The sequence below is a fragment of the Bubalus bubalis genome, chromosome 1 (genome assembly GCF_019923935.1).
Source record: "Bubalus bubalis isolate 160015118507 breed Murrah chromosome 1, NDDB_SH_1, whole genome shotgun sequence".
Lineage (NCBI taxonomy): Eukaryota > Metazoa > Chordata > Mammalia > Artiodactyla > Bovidae > Bubalus > Bubalus bubalis.
Window position 1 is genome coordinate 60,536,438 of NC_059157.1, and position 20,115 is coordinate 60,556,552.

The 20,115-nt window shown below is 36.3% G+C and overlaps 1 protein-coding gene across 2 annotated transcripts in view; it reads right to left on the bottom strand.

Moving 5' to 3' along the window:
* The window catches only part of NCAM2 (neural cell adhesion molecule 2), a 575,454-nt gene that overhangs the window by 52,389 nt on the left and 502,950 nt on the right, over nucleotides 1-20,115 (bottom strand). For both annotated transcript variants that reach the window (XM_025282108.3, XM_025282115.2), the window contains exons 13-14: nucleotides 17,644-17,763; nucleotides 12,844-12,965 (exon numbers count right to left, since the gene is read on the bottom strand). In XM_025282108.3, the coding sequence (XP_025137893.1) occupies nucleotides 12,844-12,965; nucleotides 17,644-17,763 (242 nt within the window). The remainder of the gene's footprint in view (nucleotides 1-12,843; nucleotides 12,966-17,643; nucleotides 17,764-20,115) is intronic.

The window sequence follows — 20,115 nt, forward strand, 5'->3', positions numbered from 1 at the left end:
ATATAGCTTCTCTTAAGCAATCCTTTTTGTTAAAATATAGGCAGCAGAGCCATATGACAGTTAAGGGGACACTTAAAAAGTTATTCTAAAATCATAATATCAGTAAATAGATATCAGTTGTAACTTCTCCCTTTTCATTTTCTAATTTTATTGGTTTGAGTCCTCTGCCCTCTCCCCCCTTTTTTTTTTGGATGAGTATGGACAAAGATTGATTGATTTCATTTATCTTCTCAAGGAACTGGCTTTTAGTTTTGTTGGTCTTGGTTATTGTTTTCTTATCTCTATTTCATTTATTTCTGCAATGACCCTTATGATTTCTTTCCTTCTACTAAGTTTGGGTTTGTTTATTCTACTTTCTCTAATTACTTTAGGAGTGAGGTTAGGTTGCTTAATTGAGAGATTTCTTTTTTCCTAAGGTAAGATTGTGTTGCAATAAACTTCCCTCTTAGAACCACTTTTGCTGTGTCAAATAAATTTTAGATACCCAACTGATTGCAGAGTTTCAAAGAACAGCAAGGAGAGATAACAAAGCCTTCTTAGTGAATGATGCAAAGAAACAAAGGAAAACAATAAGAATGGGAAAGACTTGAATCTCTTCAAGAAAATTAGAAATACCAAGGGAATATTTCATGTGAAGATGGGAAAAATAAAGGACAGAAACAGCAAGGACCTAACAGAGGAGGAAGAGATTAAGGAATGGTGGCAAGGATATACAGAACTATACAAAAAAAGTATTAATAACTCAGATAACCACGATGGTGTGGTCACTCACCTACAGCCAGACATCCTGGCATGTGAAGTCAAGTGGGCCTTAGGAAGCATTACTATGGACAAAGTTAATGTAGGTAAAGGAATACCAGCTGAGCTATTTCAAATCCTAAAATATGATGCTGGTAAAGTGGTGTACTCAAAATACCAGCAAATATGGAAATCTCAGCAATGGCCAAAGGATTGGAAAAAGTCAGTTTTCATTCTAATTCCAAAGAAGGGCAATCAAAGAACATTCAAACTACTGTACAACTGTGCTCATTACACATGCTAACAAGGTAATGCTCAAAATCTCTCAAGCTAGGCTTCAACAGTATGTGAATCAAAGGGGGGTTCAGGATGGGGAACATGTGTACACCAGTGCCAGATTCATGTTGATGTATGGCAAAACCAATACAATATTGTAAAGTAATTAGCCTCCAATTAAAATAAATGAATTTATATTAAAAAAAAACAAAAACAAAAAAACAACTTCCAGATGTACAAGCTGGATTTAGAAAAGGGAGAGGAACTAGAGATCAAATTGCCAACATCATTTGGATCACAGAAAAAGCAAGGGAATTCCAGAAAAACACCTACTTATGCTTCATTGACATGCTAAAGCCTTTGACTCTGTGGATCACATAAACTGTGGACATTTTTAAAAAGATGGGAATACCAGACGACCTAACCTGCCTCTTGACAAATCTGTATGCAGGTCAAGAAGCAACAGTTAGAACTGGACATGGAAAAACAGATTGGTTCCCAACAGAAGAAGGAGTATATCAAGGCTGTATATTGTCATCCTGTTTATTTAAATTCTATGCAGAGTGCATCATGCAAAATGCTGGGAAGGATGACTCACAAGCTGGAATCAAGATTGCTGGGAGAAATATCAATAACCTCAGATAGGCAGATGATACCACCCTTATGGCAGAAAGTGAAGAACTAAAGAGCTTCTTGATGAGAAGGAAAGAGGAGACTGAAAAAGTTGGCTTAAAGGTCAACATTCGGAAAACTAAGATCATGGCATCCAGTCCCATCACTTCATGGCAAATAGATGGGGAAACAGTGGAAACAATGGCTGACTATTTTTCTGGGCTCCAAAATCACTGCAGATGGTGACTGCAGTCATGAAATTAAAAGACATTTACTCCTTGGAAGGAAAGTTACGACCAAGCTAGACAGCATATTAAAAAGCAGAGACATCACTTTGTTAACAAAGGTTCATCTAGTGAAGGCTATTGGTTTTTCCAGTAGTCATGTATGGATGTGAGAGTTGGACTATAAAAAAAGCTGAGCGTCAAAAGATAGATGCTTTTGACATGTGGTGTTGGAGAAGACTCTTGAGAGTCCCTTGGACTGCAAGGAGATCAAATCAGTCCATCCTAAAAGAAATCAGTCTTGGGTGTTCATTGGAAGGACTGATGTTGAAGCTGAAACTCTAATACTTTGGCCACCTGATGTGAAGAGCTGACTCATTTGAAAAGACCCTGATGCTGGGAAAGATTGAGGGCAGGATGAGAAGGGGACGACAGAGGATGAGATGGTTGGATGGCATCACCAACTCAGTGGACATGAGTTTTGGTAAACTCTGGGAGTTAGTGATGGACAGGGAGGCTTGGCGTGCTGCACTTCATGGGGTCACAAAGAGTCGGACATAACTGAGAACTGAACTGAACTGATGGTTTTCCAGCAGTCACGAACGGATGTGAGGGTTGGATTATAAAGGATGCTGAATGTTGAAGAATTGATGTTTTTGAATTGTGATGCTGGAGAAGACTCTTGAGAGTACCTTGGACTGCAAGGAGATCAAACCAGTCAATCCTAAAGGAAATCAACCCTGAATATTCATTGGAAGAAATGATGCCAACGCTGAAGCTCCAATACTTTGGCCACCTGATGCAAAGAGTTGACTCACTGGAAAACACACTGATGGTGGGAAAGATTGACGGCAAGAGGAGAAAGGGATGACAAATGATTGGATGGCATCACTGATTCAATGGACATGAGTTTGAGCAAACTCTGGGAGATGGTGAAGAACAGAAAAACCTGGTGTGCTGCAGTCCATGGTGTTTCAAAGAATTGGACACCACTTAGCAACTGAATAACAACACAGATTTTGTGTAGTTCTGTTTCATTGTCACTTCTTTCTAAATTTTTTTATTTATTTATTTCTTATTTGTTACAAGAAAGCATCGCCTCACACTGGTCAGAATGGCCATCATTAAAAAAACAAAAAAACTACAAACAATGAATGCCTGAGAGGGTGTGCAGAAAAGAGAGCTCACCTATACTATCAGTAGGAATGTAAATTGGTAAAGCCAATTGGGAGAACAGTACAAAGATCCTTAAAAAACTAAAAATAAAGCTACCCTATCATCCATCAATCCCCCTTCTGGGCATATCTCAGAAGAAACACATACTTTGAAAAGATATATGCACCTTAAAGTTCACCACAGCACTATTCAAAATATCCAGGACATAGAAGTAACCTAAATGTCCATCAACAGAGAATAAAGATTCGTGTGTGTGCTCACTCTCTCAGTTGTGTCTGTCTGTTTCCTACCCAATGGACTGTAGCCTGCCAGGCTCCTCTTTCCATGCAATTTCCCAGGCAAGAATACGGAAGTGAGTTGCCATTTCCTATTCCAGAGGATCTTTCCTACCTAGGGACTGAACCCACATGTCTTGTGTATCCTGCATTGGCAGATGGATTCTTTACCACTGTGCCACCTGGGAAGCCCAAATATGTGGTATGTATACACAGTGGAATATCACTCAGCCATAAAAAAGAATGAATTAATGTCACTGCAGCAACATGGATGGACCTAGATATCATCATACTGAGTGAATAGTTCAGATAGAAAAAGAGACATCTCCCATGATATTGCTTTTATATGGAATCCAAAAGATAGTACAAATGAATCTCTTTAAAAAACAGTAAGTCACTGATGTAGAAACAAACTTATGGTTATGAGGGCCATAAAGGAGGAGAGAGGGATAAATTGGGAGATGGGATTGACATACAGGCACTACTACATACAAAATATATAATAAGAACCTACTGTAGAGCACAGGGAACTCTACTCAATTCTCTGTAAAAATATTAGTATTTAGGGAAAGATTTGCCATCATCTGTATAGAGAGGAGATTGAAGGAGAGATAGAGAGGGTCTTGGCTTTATTATTTATGGACTTGACTTGTTATTCCTTGACTGTTTTTATTCATAATGAAAAATCTACTAAGTTTCCTTCCAAAGTCTCAGAATATATATGGTCAATATCATCTTAAATAAAAGCTGAATAATTATGAAAGGGAAGGCCCACAGACGAGGTGAGCTCCTGCTAACGATTAATGTTAAATCCCTGTGATTCCAATGTTTCAATTTAAGATTTTGTGTTCATGTGCAAGGCACCTTCTAACTTCTGGACTTCCTGGTACTTGTATGACTTTACAGAAGGCTCAGAATTCTCTGAAGCTCTGCTCGTTACTCTGAATATGAGCGGTGATTTAGCAATCTGGATAATGTATAAACACACACACACACACACACACACACACACATTCTACTGTGACTGGGAAAGATGCAAGGTTTAGAAGTTTTTAGGAGAGTTTCAGGATCTAACCCCCTTTTAAGTATTATTATAGCTGATTTAAACTGCCTTTCTTTCAAGTACTGAAGCTTGGTGAATTTTTGTAAATTGGACTCTACTTTATGTATTTCTACTCTCCATCATCCAGGTATGTCTTGAGGAAAAAATAAGTTCTAATTTTTCCTATTCATTACCTTCTGTGTGCTCACATTCCATGAAAATTCACACAGTGAAAGTTTTTTACCCTTATATATATTATTTCTTGTATTTATTAATCTAGATACAGGATCATTTATAATTGCATAACATAGACCAACTTATTCATTGGGTTGTCAATGTACTTATTCATTCAGACAATTAGTCTATTTGATGCTATCACTACAAGGGTGATTACAAATCATTATTTTCACTAGCAGCAAAGAAAAAAGTACCACAAAAAGTTTAGAACTTTTTTGGGGAGAAATATCAATAACCTCAGATATGCAGATGACACCACCCTTATGGCAGAAAGGGAAGAAGAATTAAAAAGCCTCTTGATGAAAGTGAAAGAGGAGAGTGAAAAAGTTGGCTGAAAGCTCAACATTCACAAAACTAAGATCATGGCACCTTGTCCCATCACTTCATGGCAAATAGATGGGGAAACAGTGGAAACAGTGTCAGACTTTATTTTGGGGGGCTCCAAAATCACTGCAGATGGTGATTGCAGCCATGAAATTAAAAGACACTGACTCCTTGGAAGGAAAGTTATGACCAACCTAGATAGCATATTAAAAAGCAGAGACATTACTTTGCCAGCAAAGGTCCGTCTAGTCAAGGCTATGGTTTCTCCAGTGATCATGTATGGATGTGAGAGTTGGACTGTGAAGAAGGCTGAGCACCGAAGAATTGATGCTTTTGAACTTGGTGTTGGAGAAGACTCTTGAGAGTCGCTTGGACTGCAAGGAGATCCAACCAGTCTGTTCTAAAGGAGATCAGTCCTGGGTGTTCATTGTAAGGACTGATGCTAAAGCTGAAACTCCAATACTTTGGCCACCTCATGCGAAGAGTTGACTCATTGGAAAAGACCCTGATGCTGGGAGGGATTGGGGGCAGGAGGAGAAGGGGACGACAGAGGATGAGATGGCTAGATGGCATCACCGACTCCATGGACATGAGTTTGAAAACTCCGGGAGTTGGTGATGGACAGGAAGGCCTAGCGTGCTGCGATTCATGGGGTTGCAAAGAGTTGGACATGACTGTGTAACTGAACTGGAACTGGAAATGGAATGTCCATAGCTATTCAGTGGTTGAAAATATTTCAAAACATAACTGGATGGCTTTAAATAAATGTCAGTATGCACACCTAAATATAATTAAACCTACAAATTAGTTACTAGCAAATTATTTACAATTGATTATAAAATAAGTTCTCTCAACAATAAAATCTCAATGCTACTTACTATTATTATTCTAATATAAATTTATTTATTTTAATTGGAGGTTAATTACTTTACAATATTGTATTGGTTTTGCCACACATCAACATAAATCTGCCAAGGGTGTACACATGTTCCCCATCCTGAACCCCCCTCCCTACTCTACTTATTATTTTAATAGTTTTTTCAAAATTATCTTTTTTTTCACCTATGGCCATTGAGATAGTTAGTCAAGCTTAAGAAGGTCAATTATGACCTAGAAATATATGCTAGAGCAGTGTTGCTAGTCCCTGAAGTATATTTTCAAAATTGATGTTATTTTATGAATTTTATATAGCCCTTCTTAGATCAGGCAATTTTTTTTAATTTACAAAAATTAAGTAATAGTTAGGATCTGATACCTATCACCCAGTGAGAAAAGTGAAAAACTGATGAAAGCATATAAAAAACACTTATTAAATTATGTAGAGTTTTATTGAAACTACAATATGAAGTAGGTAAAAATATTCTGTACATGAAATGACTAATTTTTCTATACACATTATGACATTAATGTTTGTCTTTATTTTCCAAATATATTGTGTAATCTCACTGCCTTATTAGAGATGTTAATTTTCACAAAGGGTCCATGGAAACATCTAATTCTGTTTTTATTACCCTAGTTCTGGTCTTATAAATTCTGTCTTCCAACCTAGTCTCCTGCATTGCAGGCAGATTCTTTACCATCTGAACCACCAGGGAAGCCCCCTCTAACTACTAGAGGATAATATATAATGTTTCTTGATTCATTATCTATAGGAAGTTAAACATTCTCTATATTACAATATTATTGGTCTTCCTGTTCCAGTTAAAGGCAGGTGTAAATACTCAGATATGATGTCTGTTACAAATCAACAATCATATAAGGTATGTACTATATGCATTTTGTTGTTCCTAGATTATAAAACATATAGTCCTGTGCACAGGAGAGTTGAAAGATAGGGTCAAAGAAGCAGTCAAGTAAAAATTATAAGCATGTTTCTTACTTTCTGAATTTATTGATTTAATTTCCCTATAGGCTGTCCAATTTAAAAATCTATTGCATATAGCTAAATAAAGTTTCAAGTTGTTCAACTGCTCTTTACTCCACTGTGGAATTCATTCATTTTGAGGAACTAATATTAATAGATGAAATGGCTTGGAATCATACAAAGGAAAGAGATAATTAAGCTATTTTTGAAATAGTTATTATTTCAATACAAGTGCAAATGTCAAGGCAAATACTGCTACACGTTTGCGACCTAATTTTGAACATGTAAGTTTTTAACATGAAAAGTGACCTATTGAGAAAGAAAATATGGAGAAAATTATTTTTTCCCAAGATGGGATATTGTTTAACCACATGAATATAACTTTATACTGAATTTTGGAATTTTCAATTGGACCTGCAGAGTATGATTGTATGCAGGACAGAGGAGGTGGTAAAGGGAGGGAAAGAAAAACTTAGGGATGTGGAGATTATATTAGTGTTTTGGAGTACAAGGCATGTGTGCGTGGTCAATCACTACTCAGTCCTGTCTGACTCCTTGCAGCCCCATGGACTGTAGCTCACCAGGCTCCTCTGTCCATGGAATTCTCCAGGCAAGAATACTGGAGTGGATTGCCATTTCCTTCTCCAGGGTATCTTCTCAGCCCAGGGATCAAAACGTCACATCTCTCGGGTTTCCTTCATCAGCAGGCAGATTCTTTACCTCTGCATCACCTGGGAAACCCATACAAGGCATACCACTAAATGATTTGGTAAAGATGAAGTGAATCAGAATGGCTGTATTTGGAGGCAAAGTAGATAGGTAAGCTGAGTTAAGATGGGAGAGTGGTTGAGGAGACAATTTAATCTCTGCAGGCATATTTAAACTCAGCCCTTACTGTCACAAAATTGTTTCTGACTATAGACTCATGTTTTGTTCCCATTGATACTCATGACTAAGCCATTCAAATTCTGTAAGTTTCAGTTTGTCCATTTAAAACTGTCAGAAAATGTCATTTTATATACGATTATACATTTTCCTGCTTTTTTTTTTTTTTTTGGCCTAAAAGTTAGCAATAACTTCCTTGTAATACAAAGGGTGTGAGGAATTACTTTTACAAATCTTACCATAGAAGCCCAATTTCCTTAATAAAGCAGTGTTCTCTGCTAAAATACCTGTAGGCTTTAGTGTAGTGACCCAGTAATCGATTATTAGTCAATTATTGCTTTGTTAAAATTATGCTAACAATCATTTCAATTACGATCTTTAAAAAGAGATCTATGAATTTTGGTTGTTATAAACAGCTGATTAGTGAAAATTAAGAGTAAGTATATGGTGATGAAAGGTATGGCCAGGAGAAATGAGATGGAATTGAGGAAGAACTAAAACTTTCTTTTATTGTCAAAGTGAACTTACATATTGAGTAAATAGGCAAAAGCAGGGCATTGCTAATACTACGTTGGTTGGGGATAGGTGGGGAAACAAATGTAAAATAATGGAAGCTAGAGATTTACTGAAAGAAAAAACAAAACAAAACAAAACCTGTGCTTGTTCAAATCTTATCCTGAGTCACATCAACTGTGTGTAAAGGTAAAATACCCGGATGAATGCTGTAAATTTGAATCTCTAAAAATGTTCTAGTCTTAATATACTTAATACTATACTTACTTGTGTCCATGTATGTTTCGCACATAACTTCTCACAAAACTAATTCTAGTTTTCATTAAGGAAAGGACAATACATTTTGGCAGCATTTTAAATGGCAATTTATGTTTTCAAATATATACATATATTTCCCTTTGAATGTCTATTTCCATTTTGTGAATCTTATTGTCTCTGAACAGATATAGTAATACTCTAATGAACATTTTTGGTTTCAACTACTTGCAATAGAGTAAGTGGGGTTGGGAGATGCAACACATACTGTAATGGGTGGTTGAGTTCTGGATGGCCCACTGTCAGGCACCCAGAGTGCCAACAGTGTGTCTTTTTACATATATAGGATTCATGACAGACAGCATTGCTATAGACTAAATTATGTATACCCCTTCATATTAATATGTTAAAGTTCTAACCTCCCATGTGATTCTATTAGGAGATGTAGCCTTTACAGAGGTAATTAAGGAGTTGACTCATTGGAAAAGACTCTGATGCTGGGAGGGATTGGGGGCAGGAGGGGAAGGGGACAACAGAGGATGAGATGGCTGGATGGCATCACTGACTCAATGGACATGAGTCTGAGTGAACTCCAGGAGTTGGTGGTAGACAGGGAGGCCTGGCGTGCTGTAATTCATGGGGTCACAAAGAATTGGACACGACTGAGTGACTGAACTGAACTGAAGCTTACATGAGGTCCTTAGGATGGAGTCCTTATCCAAAAGGACTTCTATTTTCATAAAAAGAGGAAGAAATATTCTCATAAAAAGAGGAAGAGATGTGTGCGCACAGAAAGAAAGGCCATGTGAAGACAAAACAAGTAGGTGGCCATCTACAAGCCAGGCAGATAGGCCTCAGGAGAAACAAATCTGCTGACACCTTGATCTTGGACTTCCAGACTCCATAACTGTGAGAAAACACATTTGTGTTGCTAAAGCCACTTGGTCTGTATCATTTTGTTATGGTAGCCCTAGCAGACTAATACAGCTTTTATAATGAGAAAGATAATTAACAGTATGTTGATGATGCCAATGTTTAGCTGACCCACCTCCCAGATATAATACTTTTCATTTAGTGATGGTCATGAGCCATATTCTATCTGCTGCTGCTGCTAAGTCGCTTCAGTCGTGTCCGACTCTGTGCGACCCCATAGACAGCAGCCCACAAGGATTCTCCAGGCAAGAACACTGGAATGGGTTGCCATTTCCTTCTCTAATGCATGAAAGTGAAAAGTGGAAGTGAAGGCGCGTGGTCGTTTACAACTCTTCACGACCCCATGGACTGCAGCCTACCAGGCTCCTCCATCCATGGGATTTTCCAAGCAAGAGTACTGGAGTGGGGTGCCATTGCCTTCTCCGATATTCTATCTAATGAGACATAATTCTAATTCTACTTGATGTAGCTTTTGAAAACTGTGTAGAGTCTGCTGGAAAAACAAATTCATCTTAAACATCTTGTTGCTCCTTTTCGTCCTTTAGCTCTCTTCATGTTCTAAAAGGAGATGTGCGGGCAACATCTTAGTACACAATATAATCTATATGAAGACAAAAGCCAGCATGCTAGGGATGAGAGAACATAAGGAAAAGCAATTTGCACGTTTGACTGTATAGCTGAACAAAATCATAGCATTCCAAAAATATACATGCTATGTAATATAAAACCACTAATAGAGGAAGAAAAGATATAATCTGAAATCACATTTGCTATCATCAGTCAGAATTAATGATTTTGGTTAAACTCAATGAAACATTTGTGCTTTTTCGAATATCAACTCTTTAGATAGCCAAGCATAGCTTTTAGTTTTAGGTAGAAATTATACATACACAGAGTACTTTAAACATATTTTTACAACTTACTGAATTTCTGAGTTCAACATAGTATTTTATTGAAGTTATCTATAAGTTCTTACCATCCATCTGTATTTTGCATAATAAATTTTTCTGGGCACAAAGGTATCTACAATCTGTGTTCAAGTTCTTTTATCCCAGTTTAATTCCACTAATTTCTTTTAAGCCTGTGGCCCTTACAGAGAGACTTTCACTTTCAAAGAGTTTCCAGATGGCCAAGTAAGAATAACTGAAAAACTGGGTTTGACTAGAAAGATACCATCAGAATCAGAGAGAAACAAGTGAGCCATTCAGAGTTATTTTGGAATGGGGGCATGGAGCCTCCATAGCAGATTAGCCATAAGACACACATATCTGTTCATCATCCCCAGTATGAAACCTGCAACAGAGAGAGATCCTGGGAAGGGGATATCAATCAGAAATTTAAAAGGTTGAACTGAGGTCTAAACTTAAATATTGACATAAGCCACTCAAAATTAAACTCCCTTTTTTCCTACCCTTCAAAATTTAGATGTTTGAATTTGAAAGCAACAATATTATAACTTAGAAAATTGTGGATTTGTGGGAAAACAGTTAAAAATTCATCTACCTACTGCTGCTGCTCCTGCTAAGTCACTTCAGTCGTGTCTGACTCTGTGCCACTCCATAGACGGCAGCCCACCAGGCTCCCCCTTCACTGGGATTCTCCAGGCAAGAACACTGGAGTGGGTACTATTAAAGAGCAACTGCACTGTTTTTTAAAATATAATGTACTTGGAAAGTAGTAATAAGTTCAGTAAACATAAGCATGAAATTGAGACATTATGATGCTAATCATAAACATTAGAAAGACAGAAGGTAGAAAAATTAAATTATAAATAATACAATCACTTAAATTTCCAAAGTATGCCTGATGTAGTGAAAAGGGGGAATAATTTTTCAACCTGTTTTGTAAGGGCGCTATTACAATGACAACATAAAGCAAATACAAAATGCCATCATGACAACTGGAAGCTAGATACATTTTTAAATTTGGTGTAACACTTCAAAAATTACAAGAAATGAGTAGGTGATATAAATTTTAAAAGATGTATATGAATTAAAAATGATAGTAGCACATGTATTTGAAAAGGAAATAGGCTTAAGGGAACTTATTAAACACACTAAAGTGAATTTTGAAAGGGTGAAAAGGAAAAAATAAATAGAATTGATATGCTATAATGGGGATAATCATGTTGCTGATTAGTCACTAAGTCATGTCTGACTTTTTGCGACCCCATGAACTGTAGCCCACAGGGTCCACTGTCCATGGGATTCTCCAGGCAAAAATACTGGAGTGGGTTGCCATTTCCTTCAGGGGATCTTCCCAACCCAGGGATTGAATCTGCATCTCCTGCCTCAGATAGATTCTTTACCACTGAGCCAAGGATAATAATAACCATTAGTAAATAAACTTCACATAATTTAATATAAAATTGTGTTCCACTTTTTAACATATTCCACATTAAATACTCAGTGGTTCTTATGGTAAAGCTGTTAACAGAAATCACCTCTAGTGAACTTTGGTATTATTTTTCAGATGAAGGTAGAGTCCATCAGGTGACTTTTCCATCACTCTGTAAAACAAGAGATCCTTCATAACCTATATAGATGACAAGTCCCACGGCAGCTTTCAGTTGTTCAAAATCCCATATTAGTTAGTGCTAAGTAAACTTGAAGAAATCTATTCCCTCTTTCTCAAGTTAAATGTGGCCATTATTTGTTAAATGCTGATTAGAGTGATTTATTTTCTACAATCCATTTAAATAGTAATGTACTTTGAGTCAATAAAAATTTAATAATTCATAAAAATTAATTATGAAGTAATTTTGAGTTGTGAATACTACTTAAAGTAACTAAAATTGAAAAGATAGCTTAGTTTGAAGTTATTAAAATCAAGTAGAATGGAAGGTGATATATTCTGCTAAACTCGGAAAGAAAGGGAAAAATGATATCTCATTTCTGAAAAGTAGCTAAGTTTAGAAATCACAATATGAATACTATGGCAAGAAATGAACAACATGCGATTTAGAAATCACATGAACACCATGTTATTTCGACTATCTATGGTTGTTGCTGCTAAGTCACTTCAGTCGTGTTTGACTCTGTGCAACCCCATAGACGGCAACCCACCAGGCTCCTCCATCCCTGGGATTCTCCAGGAGTGGGAGTGGGTTGCCATTTCCTTCTCCAATGCATCAAAGTGAAAAGTCAAAGTGAAGTCGTTCAGTCGGGTCTGACTCTTAGCGATCTCAAGGACTTCAGCTTACCAGGCTCCTCCATCCATGGGATTTTCCAGGCAAGAGTTCTGGAGTGGGGTGCCATTGCCTTCTATCTATGGTTAGGTTTTATGAAAACAAGCAAACATTCTATAATATATAATGATGAATTTCATCAATGGAAAAATAGCATTTGAATTCCTATGAGAACTGTTTACATTGTTTAACAACAATGTATGTAATATGCATTTACTTCTGATGTATCTATGAATTAATGCAAATTTAATGCAATTAAATTTGAAAACACTGTGCACAATGATAATAAACAGGGTACTTACACTTCTATATTTCACGATGTATTCTAAAATAGGGGCTCCACCATCATCCTGTTTGGTGATACTCAGCTTAAAGCTCTTCCCACTGCTTGGCTGTCCATGTATGGATGGAGGACTCGGTTCACCTATATAAGCAATAGAACATTCTTGATATTTGCACACACTTCATAGATGTAGAGATACATTTTAATTAAAAAAATAGTCATATAACAAAATGTATAACATCATCCTGTGTTTACCATTTTCTATTTATCCTTTGTTGTGATATAACTTTTGATCTTCTTTTTATCCATCCAAGAAACAGCAACATTCATAAATCGAGAAGTATCATGCCAAAATGTGAAATCTCAGAATCATATATATAATTTATACTCATGGGCAAATGCTTTAAGAATAGAACTCATCACATTATACAAGTATTAAGCTTTATTTCGTGTATTGATAGCATGCTATCATTTAGTTTTCTAATATAAATTTAATTTGTAAATGTGTAAATATGTATTAATATAAACATATTAAGTCATCAAGCTATCTAAAATATATACCTACCAGAAATATAATAAATTAGCAATTTGTCATCTCCTTTAATGGATGTTTTTAAGCTAGATATAAATTTGAATAAATAAATTTTTATAGTATCCAAACTATACACAGGTTTCAAAATTTATACCTGTGGCAGATTCATGTTGATGTATGGCAAAACCAATACAACATTGTAAAGTAAAAATAAATAAATAAATAAATAAAAATAAAAAGATTGTCATTTAAAAAAATTTCATTTTAAGGTATACTGAATTGTATTATTTTTGTGGAAAAATTGATTTCTGAAACAGTTTTTGCCTAGAACAACTTCATAGATCTACCAATAAATAAAAAAATAAACAAATATTTCAAAAATTAAAAAAAATCTCACTTTATGAAAATATAACTTTGGTGTTATTCTTCACATGAAGATGGTCTTATAATAAATATAATATGTTTAATATGAACAGAGTTCCACAGAAGTGGAAGAGTATCAGCATTAGTGTGAAATATTATGAAATAAGATGATTTATATGCTGTTAACATACTATGTTTTCTGTATATAAATTTAAACTTCTGTTAAAAAAAGTACAATAACATCTTAAAAGGATTCAATAAGAGAATATGAGAAAGACTAAATATGAAGAGTGGGGTTGCTTAGGATTATAAGCAGAGAAAGGATAGCTCTCTATTAAAATGAGGTTAAGTCATTCTAGGGTAATTTTAGTCAGGAGGCGGGGTTTTGAGTTAAGATCTATTTGCAGTGGTCCTGGTGAAAACGAGGCACTGAAAAAGACTCTGGCATCAGGAATGGAGAATACACAACATATCTGGCATTTTATGATAACCAACAGAAAAGGCTTGGTCATAAATTAAGATGATTATTGCAGTCAATTTGACTGTACTAACATAAGTATATAATAAGCAGAGCATTGCATAGATTGTCATACCAAACACTCTCTTCCAGTAACACAAGAGAAGACTCTACAAATGGACATCACCAGATGGTCAATATCGAAATCAGTTTGATTATATTCTTTACAGTCAAAGATGGAGAAGCTCTATACAGTCAGCAAAAACAAGACCAGGAGCTGACTGTGGCTCAGATCATGAACTCCTTATTACCAAATTCAGACTTAAATTGAAGAAAGTAAGGAAAACCACTAGACCATTCAGTTCAGTTCATTTCAGTTCAGTCACTCAGTCATGTCCGACTCTTTGCGACCCCATGAATCGCAGCACGCCAGGCCTCCCTGTCCATCATCAACTCCTGGAGTTCACTCAGACTCACGTCCATCGAGTCAGTGATGCCATCCAGCCATCTCATTCTCTGTCGTCCCCTTCTCCTCCTGCCCCCAATCCCACCCAGCATCAGAGTCTTTTCCAATGAGTCAACTCTTTGCATGAGGTGGCCAAAGTACTGGAGTTTCAGCTTTAGCATCATTCCTTCCAAAGAAATCCCAGGGCTGATCTCCTTCAGAATGGACTGGTTGGATCTCCTTTCAGACCAAGGGATTCTCAAGAGTCTTCTCCAACACCACAGTTCAAAAGCATCAATTCTTCGGTGCTCAGCTTTCTTCACAGTCCAACTCTCACATCCATACATGATTACTGGAAAAACCATAGCTTTGACTGGATGGACCATTCAGGTATGACCTAAATCAAATCCCTTATGATCATACACTAGAAGTGACAAATAGATACAAGGGATTAGATCTAACAGATAGAGTGCTTGAAGAACTATGGACAGAGGTTTGTGACATTGTACAGGAGGCAAGGATCAAGACCATCCCCAAGAAAAATAAATGCAGAAAGGCAAAATGCTTGTCTGTGGAGATCTTACAAATAACTGAGAAAACAAGACAAGCAAAAGGTAAAGGAGAAAAGAAAAGATATACCCATTTAAATGCAGAGTTCCAAAGAACAGCAAGGAGAGATAAGAAAGCCTTCTCCAGTGATCAGTGCAAGAAATAGAGGAAAACAATAGGATGGGAAAGACTAGAGATCTCTTCAAGAAAATTAGAGATATGAAGTGAACTTTTCATGCAAAGATGGGCATAATAAAGGACAGAAATGGTATAGACATAACAGAAGCAGAAGATATTAAGAAGAGGGGGCAAGAATGCACAAAAGGACTATACAAAAAAGATCTTCATGACACAGGTAACCATGATGGTGTGATCACTCACTCACAGCCAGATATCCTGGAATGTGAAGTCAAGTGGGCCTTAGGAAACATGAATTCGAGCAAAGCTAGTGAAGGTGATGCAACTCCAGTTGAACCATTTCAAATCCTAAAAGATGATGCTGTAAAAGTGCTGCACTTGATATGCCAGCAATTTTGGAAAACTCAGCAGTGGCCACAGGAATGGAAAAGGTCAGTTTTCATTCCAATCCCAAAGAAAGGCAAAGCCAAAGAACGTTCAAACTACCGCACAATTGCACTCATCTCACACACTAGCAAAGTAATGCTCAAAATTCTCCAAGCCAGGCTTCAACAGTATATGAACCAGGAAATTCCATAAGTTCAAGCTGGATTTAGAAAAGGCAGAGGAACCAGAGATAAATTGCCAACATCTGTTGGATCATTGAAAAAATGACAGACTTCCACAAAAACATCTACTTATGCTTTATTTACTACACCAAGTCCTTGGACCATGTGGATCACAACAAACTGTGGAAAATTCTAAAAGAGATGGGCATACCAGACCACCTGACCTGCCTCCTTTGAAATCTGTATACAGGTCAAGAAGCAAGAGTTAGTACTGGACATGGAACAACAGACTTGTTCTAAATTGAGAAAGGATTATGTCTAGACTGTATATTGTCACCCTGATTATTTAACTTATATGCAGAGTACATCATGAGAAATGCTGGACTGGATGAAGCACAAACTTGAATCAAGATTGCCAGGAGAAATATCAATAACCTCAGATATGCAGATGACACTACCCTCATGGCAGAAAATGAAGAAGAACTAAAGAGCCTCTGGATGAAAGTGAAAAAAGGAGAGTGTAAAAGTTGGCTTAAAGCTCAACTTTCAGAAAACTAAGATCATGGCATCTGGTCCCAACACTTCATGGGGAAACAATGAAAACAGTGAGAGACCTTATTTTGGGGGGCTCCAAAATCACTGAAGATGGTGACTGCAGCCATAAAATTAAAACACACTTGTTCCTTGGAAGAAAAGCTATGACCAACCTAGATAGAATTTTAAAAAGCAGAGACATTACTTTGCCAGCAAAGGTCCATCTTGCCAAAGCTATGCTTTTTCCAGTAGTCATGTATGGATGTGAGAAGAATTGATGCTTTTGAACTGTGGTGTTGAAAAAGACTTTTGAGAGTCCCTTGGACTGCAAGGAGATCCAAGCAGTCCATCCTAAAGAAAATCAATCCTGAATATTCATTGGAAGGACTGATGCTGAAGCTGAAATGCCAACATTTTGGCCACCTGATGCGAAGAACTGATTCATTGATAAAGATCTTGATGCTGGGAAAGATTGAAGGCAGGAGGAGACAAGGATGACAAAGGATGAGATGGTTAGATGGCATCACCACCTCAATGGACATGAACTTGAGAAAGCTTGGGAGTTGGTGATGGACATGGAAGCCTGACGTACAGCAGTCCAAAGGGTTGCAAAGAGTCCGACACAACTGAGCAACTGAACTGAACTAGTGCATAGATTATATAATGGTGTTTGCTCTATCACACTCAATTTTCTCATATTTTTTAACAGTTTATTCAACATAAAGGAAATCTATACTATTTTAAATTCATCTAACTTTATGTAAATGCATTTTAACATTTCAAAACAGGATAGTAATGAGAAGGGGGCTTCAGCAGTTATTCTTCTGCAGTCACCATTGCAATGAATTAATTTAGTGGTACCTTTTTCTCACACTTAGGGTCTATGTAATCCATGGAATACAGGCAATGGTCATGCTTCAGCAAAATAGAACGTTAAATTTGTTGCACAGATACTTTTCTACTCTCTCTCTGAATATAGTCTGAGCACTACAATCTAATTAATCAGACTGAAAAAGTAAGGCACTTTCCTGATGGGAACAAATTTACTCTATATTTTGCAGTGCGCTTTTTCCCCCTTTCTTCAGAACAGAGTTATTTTTTGTAAGTCTGAGATGCCACCATCTTCAGCAACCACTCCAACAAAGATATAATTCACTTTCTCAAAGTGTTGAAATGTCTCCCTGTATTTTAGTATTCCATTTAAGTTTGCAAGGAAGAGAATGACAACAGAGAGAAAAACACAGATTACTTACGGACTGGTAGTGTTTGGAAAATTTCTATTTTACTATAGTCTCCTTGTCCTTTTCCATTTACAGCTGCAACCCTGATCTCATAAGTTGTATTTGGTTCCAGGTTGCTCAAAACAACCATTGCTAAAAGAAAAAAAAACATATGCCTATGATTAATACATTTTAATAAGTAAAACAAATCAAACTATTATAAAGTTGAGTGGAACAGTATCACTGAATTAATCTTTCCATGAAATATCTGAAAAGCGTAAGAGCTATACATAAGTGGCAAATTATTTGTGGGTAATTGTCTTCTTCATCTCTATTTTAACTTTTTACCCAGATGCAATAACTTTCAAAGAAGAAAATTAATAGTTCCTTTCATGATACTTACATTCACAAAGTAGAAAATGAAATATTTTCTTTCATTTTTTCAATATTCAAGAATTAAAAGGATTTAAATAAAACATCTTTACTGAATGCATCTCAAATGTTTTGTCTGCTCTAATGAAAGCTAAGATGTGTATTTAATGATCTATATCTTGTACTTTCATGTTAGGATGTTTCAAACCATAATACACCCACTCCCAGCATACCTCATGTTATACCAGAAATCCGCAGAACAGAGGGATGCTGCATCATTCATAGTCCTGCACTGTAAATATTACTTGTGAATAAGTCATTGAAACTAATATTCTCTTTGAACCTCAGACTGACTTGTTCCAACCTCTTATACATAAAACACAATAAAATATTCAATATCAATCAATCAATCAATAGATGAGTGCTATAGAATTTAGTGGAGATATGAAATTCAATATTTAGAAGTCTGATCTCCAGTATAAGGTTTTTAAGTCATGTCAAAGAAGTGTCACTCAGCCGATGGTTGTAAAAGTGGATCATTTGCTTGATAATCTCAAATCAAATCAAGTTATTTTAATGCTAGCTTGAAGCCTGTCATCTCTCATATTTCTCTCTGAATTTCTTCTTGAGTATTTACCATACCAGCCCTGGATACAACACAACACAAAGGAGAAGAAAGAATCCGAAAAAGTACAGGCATATAAAATTTTATTAGAAGTATTCCATGGGTCATGACAGTCCTTTTAATTTGCTAGAAGGTTTTAAATACATTTGTAGATTTCAAAATTTTACATCTTTACAAATACCTTTGGTGGAACTAATAAAATTCCATAGTTGCCTCTATCCTTACTGCTTTTGCTAAACAGAGTAAAAAGCTTTTGCTAAACAGAGTAAAAATTAAAAAGTAGACATGGAAATGCCTTGATGACCAATCAAAAGGAAGTTATATCTGGTTTACATAATAATTTGAAGTCAAATGTGCTCGGTCGCTCAGTCGTGCCTGACTCTTTGTGACCCCATGGACTGTAGCCTGCCAGCCTCCTTTGTTCATGGGATTTTTCCATGGGATTTTCCTGGTAAGAATACAGGAGTGGGTTGCTATTTTCTCCTCCCAACTCAGGACTTGTACCTGCATCTCCTGTGTCTCCTGCATTGCAGGTGGATTCTTTACTGTTATGCCACTGGGAAATCCTCAAAGTCAAATGATCAATTCATAATAGAAAATATAATCAATTATAAAAGATTAAATCATAAGTAATCAGGCACATATCTGTAAGACTATTGATTAACATGAACAATGACTGAAGATGAGACAAACTGAATAAAATCCCAATATAGTATATTAACCTGTTTCTGATAATTACATTATAATGTATATTCACTAGATGACATTTTTCATTTTATGTTGAATGAATATACTTAGAGAATTTGATACTTTTTGTGCTCCCTTCTTTTCTCCAATATTATCATATATACCGGATAAATGTTAATGGCAAAATATGGTTCAGATATCGACCAGACAGATATTAATCCAGTATAGATGTTTCAAAATCATTTGAAAGAATACATTTTTCCATAATGAAAATTTTATTTCTCATTTTCTCTACTGGGTAAGAAAACTGCACTTGCTTTAGAGAGCACACAGCCTTGTGAAAACCTTGGATGAAAATACACGGTATCAAAGTTAAAGGAGGCCAACTGAGAAAAACCGGATTAGCAGGGGAATCCAACTGATTAGAAGCTACAAGGATAAATCGGAAAGTCAGCCTTGAATTCAGTTTCTTCCGGCAGGTTTTTTTAGGAAACCCAAACACAATTGGCTGGTGAGCTGGATTCAGAGAAATATCAGCCCAAGAAAAAGAATTCATTTGCAATAGAGAAATGGTTAGTGGGAGATGAAACTGGTCATGGAGATAATGGAAAGGGAGAAGGACTCAAGCTAAGAGGCAGCTGAAATGCTTAGAACTTGGAATCCCATTGAGTTTAAGAGAGAATGCTTTTGTCAAGGTCTACATAAAAAAGAATTTAAATGTTAAAATTTTATCATATTTTATCATTTAATAAGCTAAAAATATAGCAAATTTAAAATCAAAGTGACACTTCCCCAGTGGCTCAATTGAAAAATAATCTGCC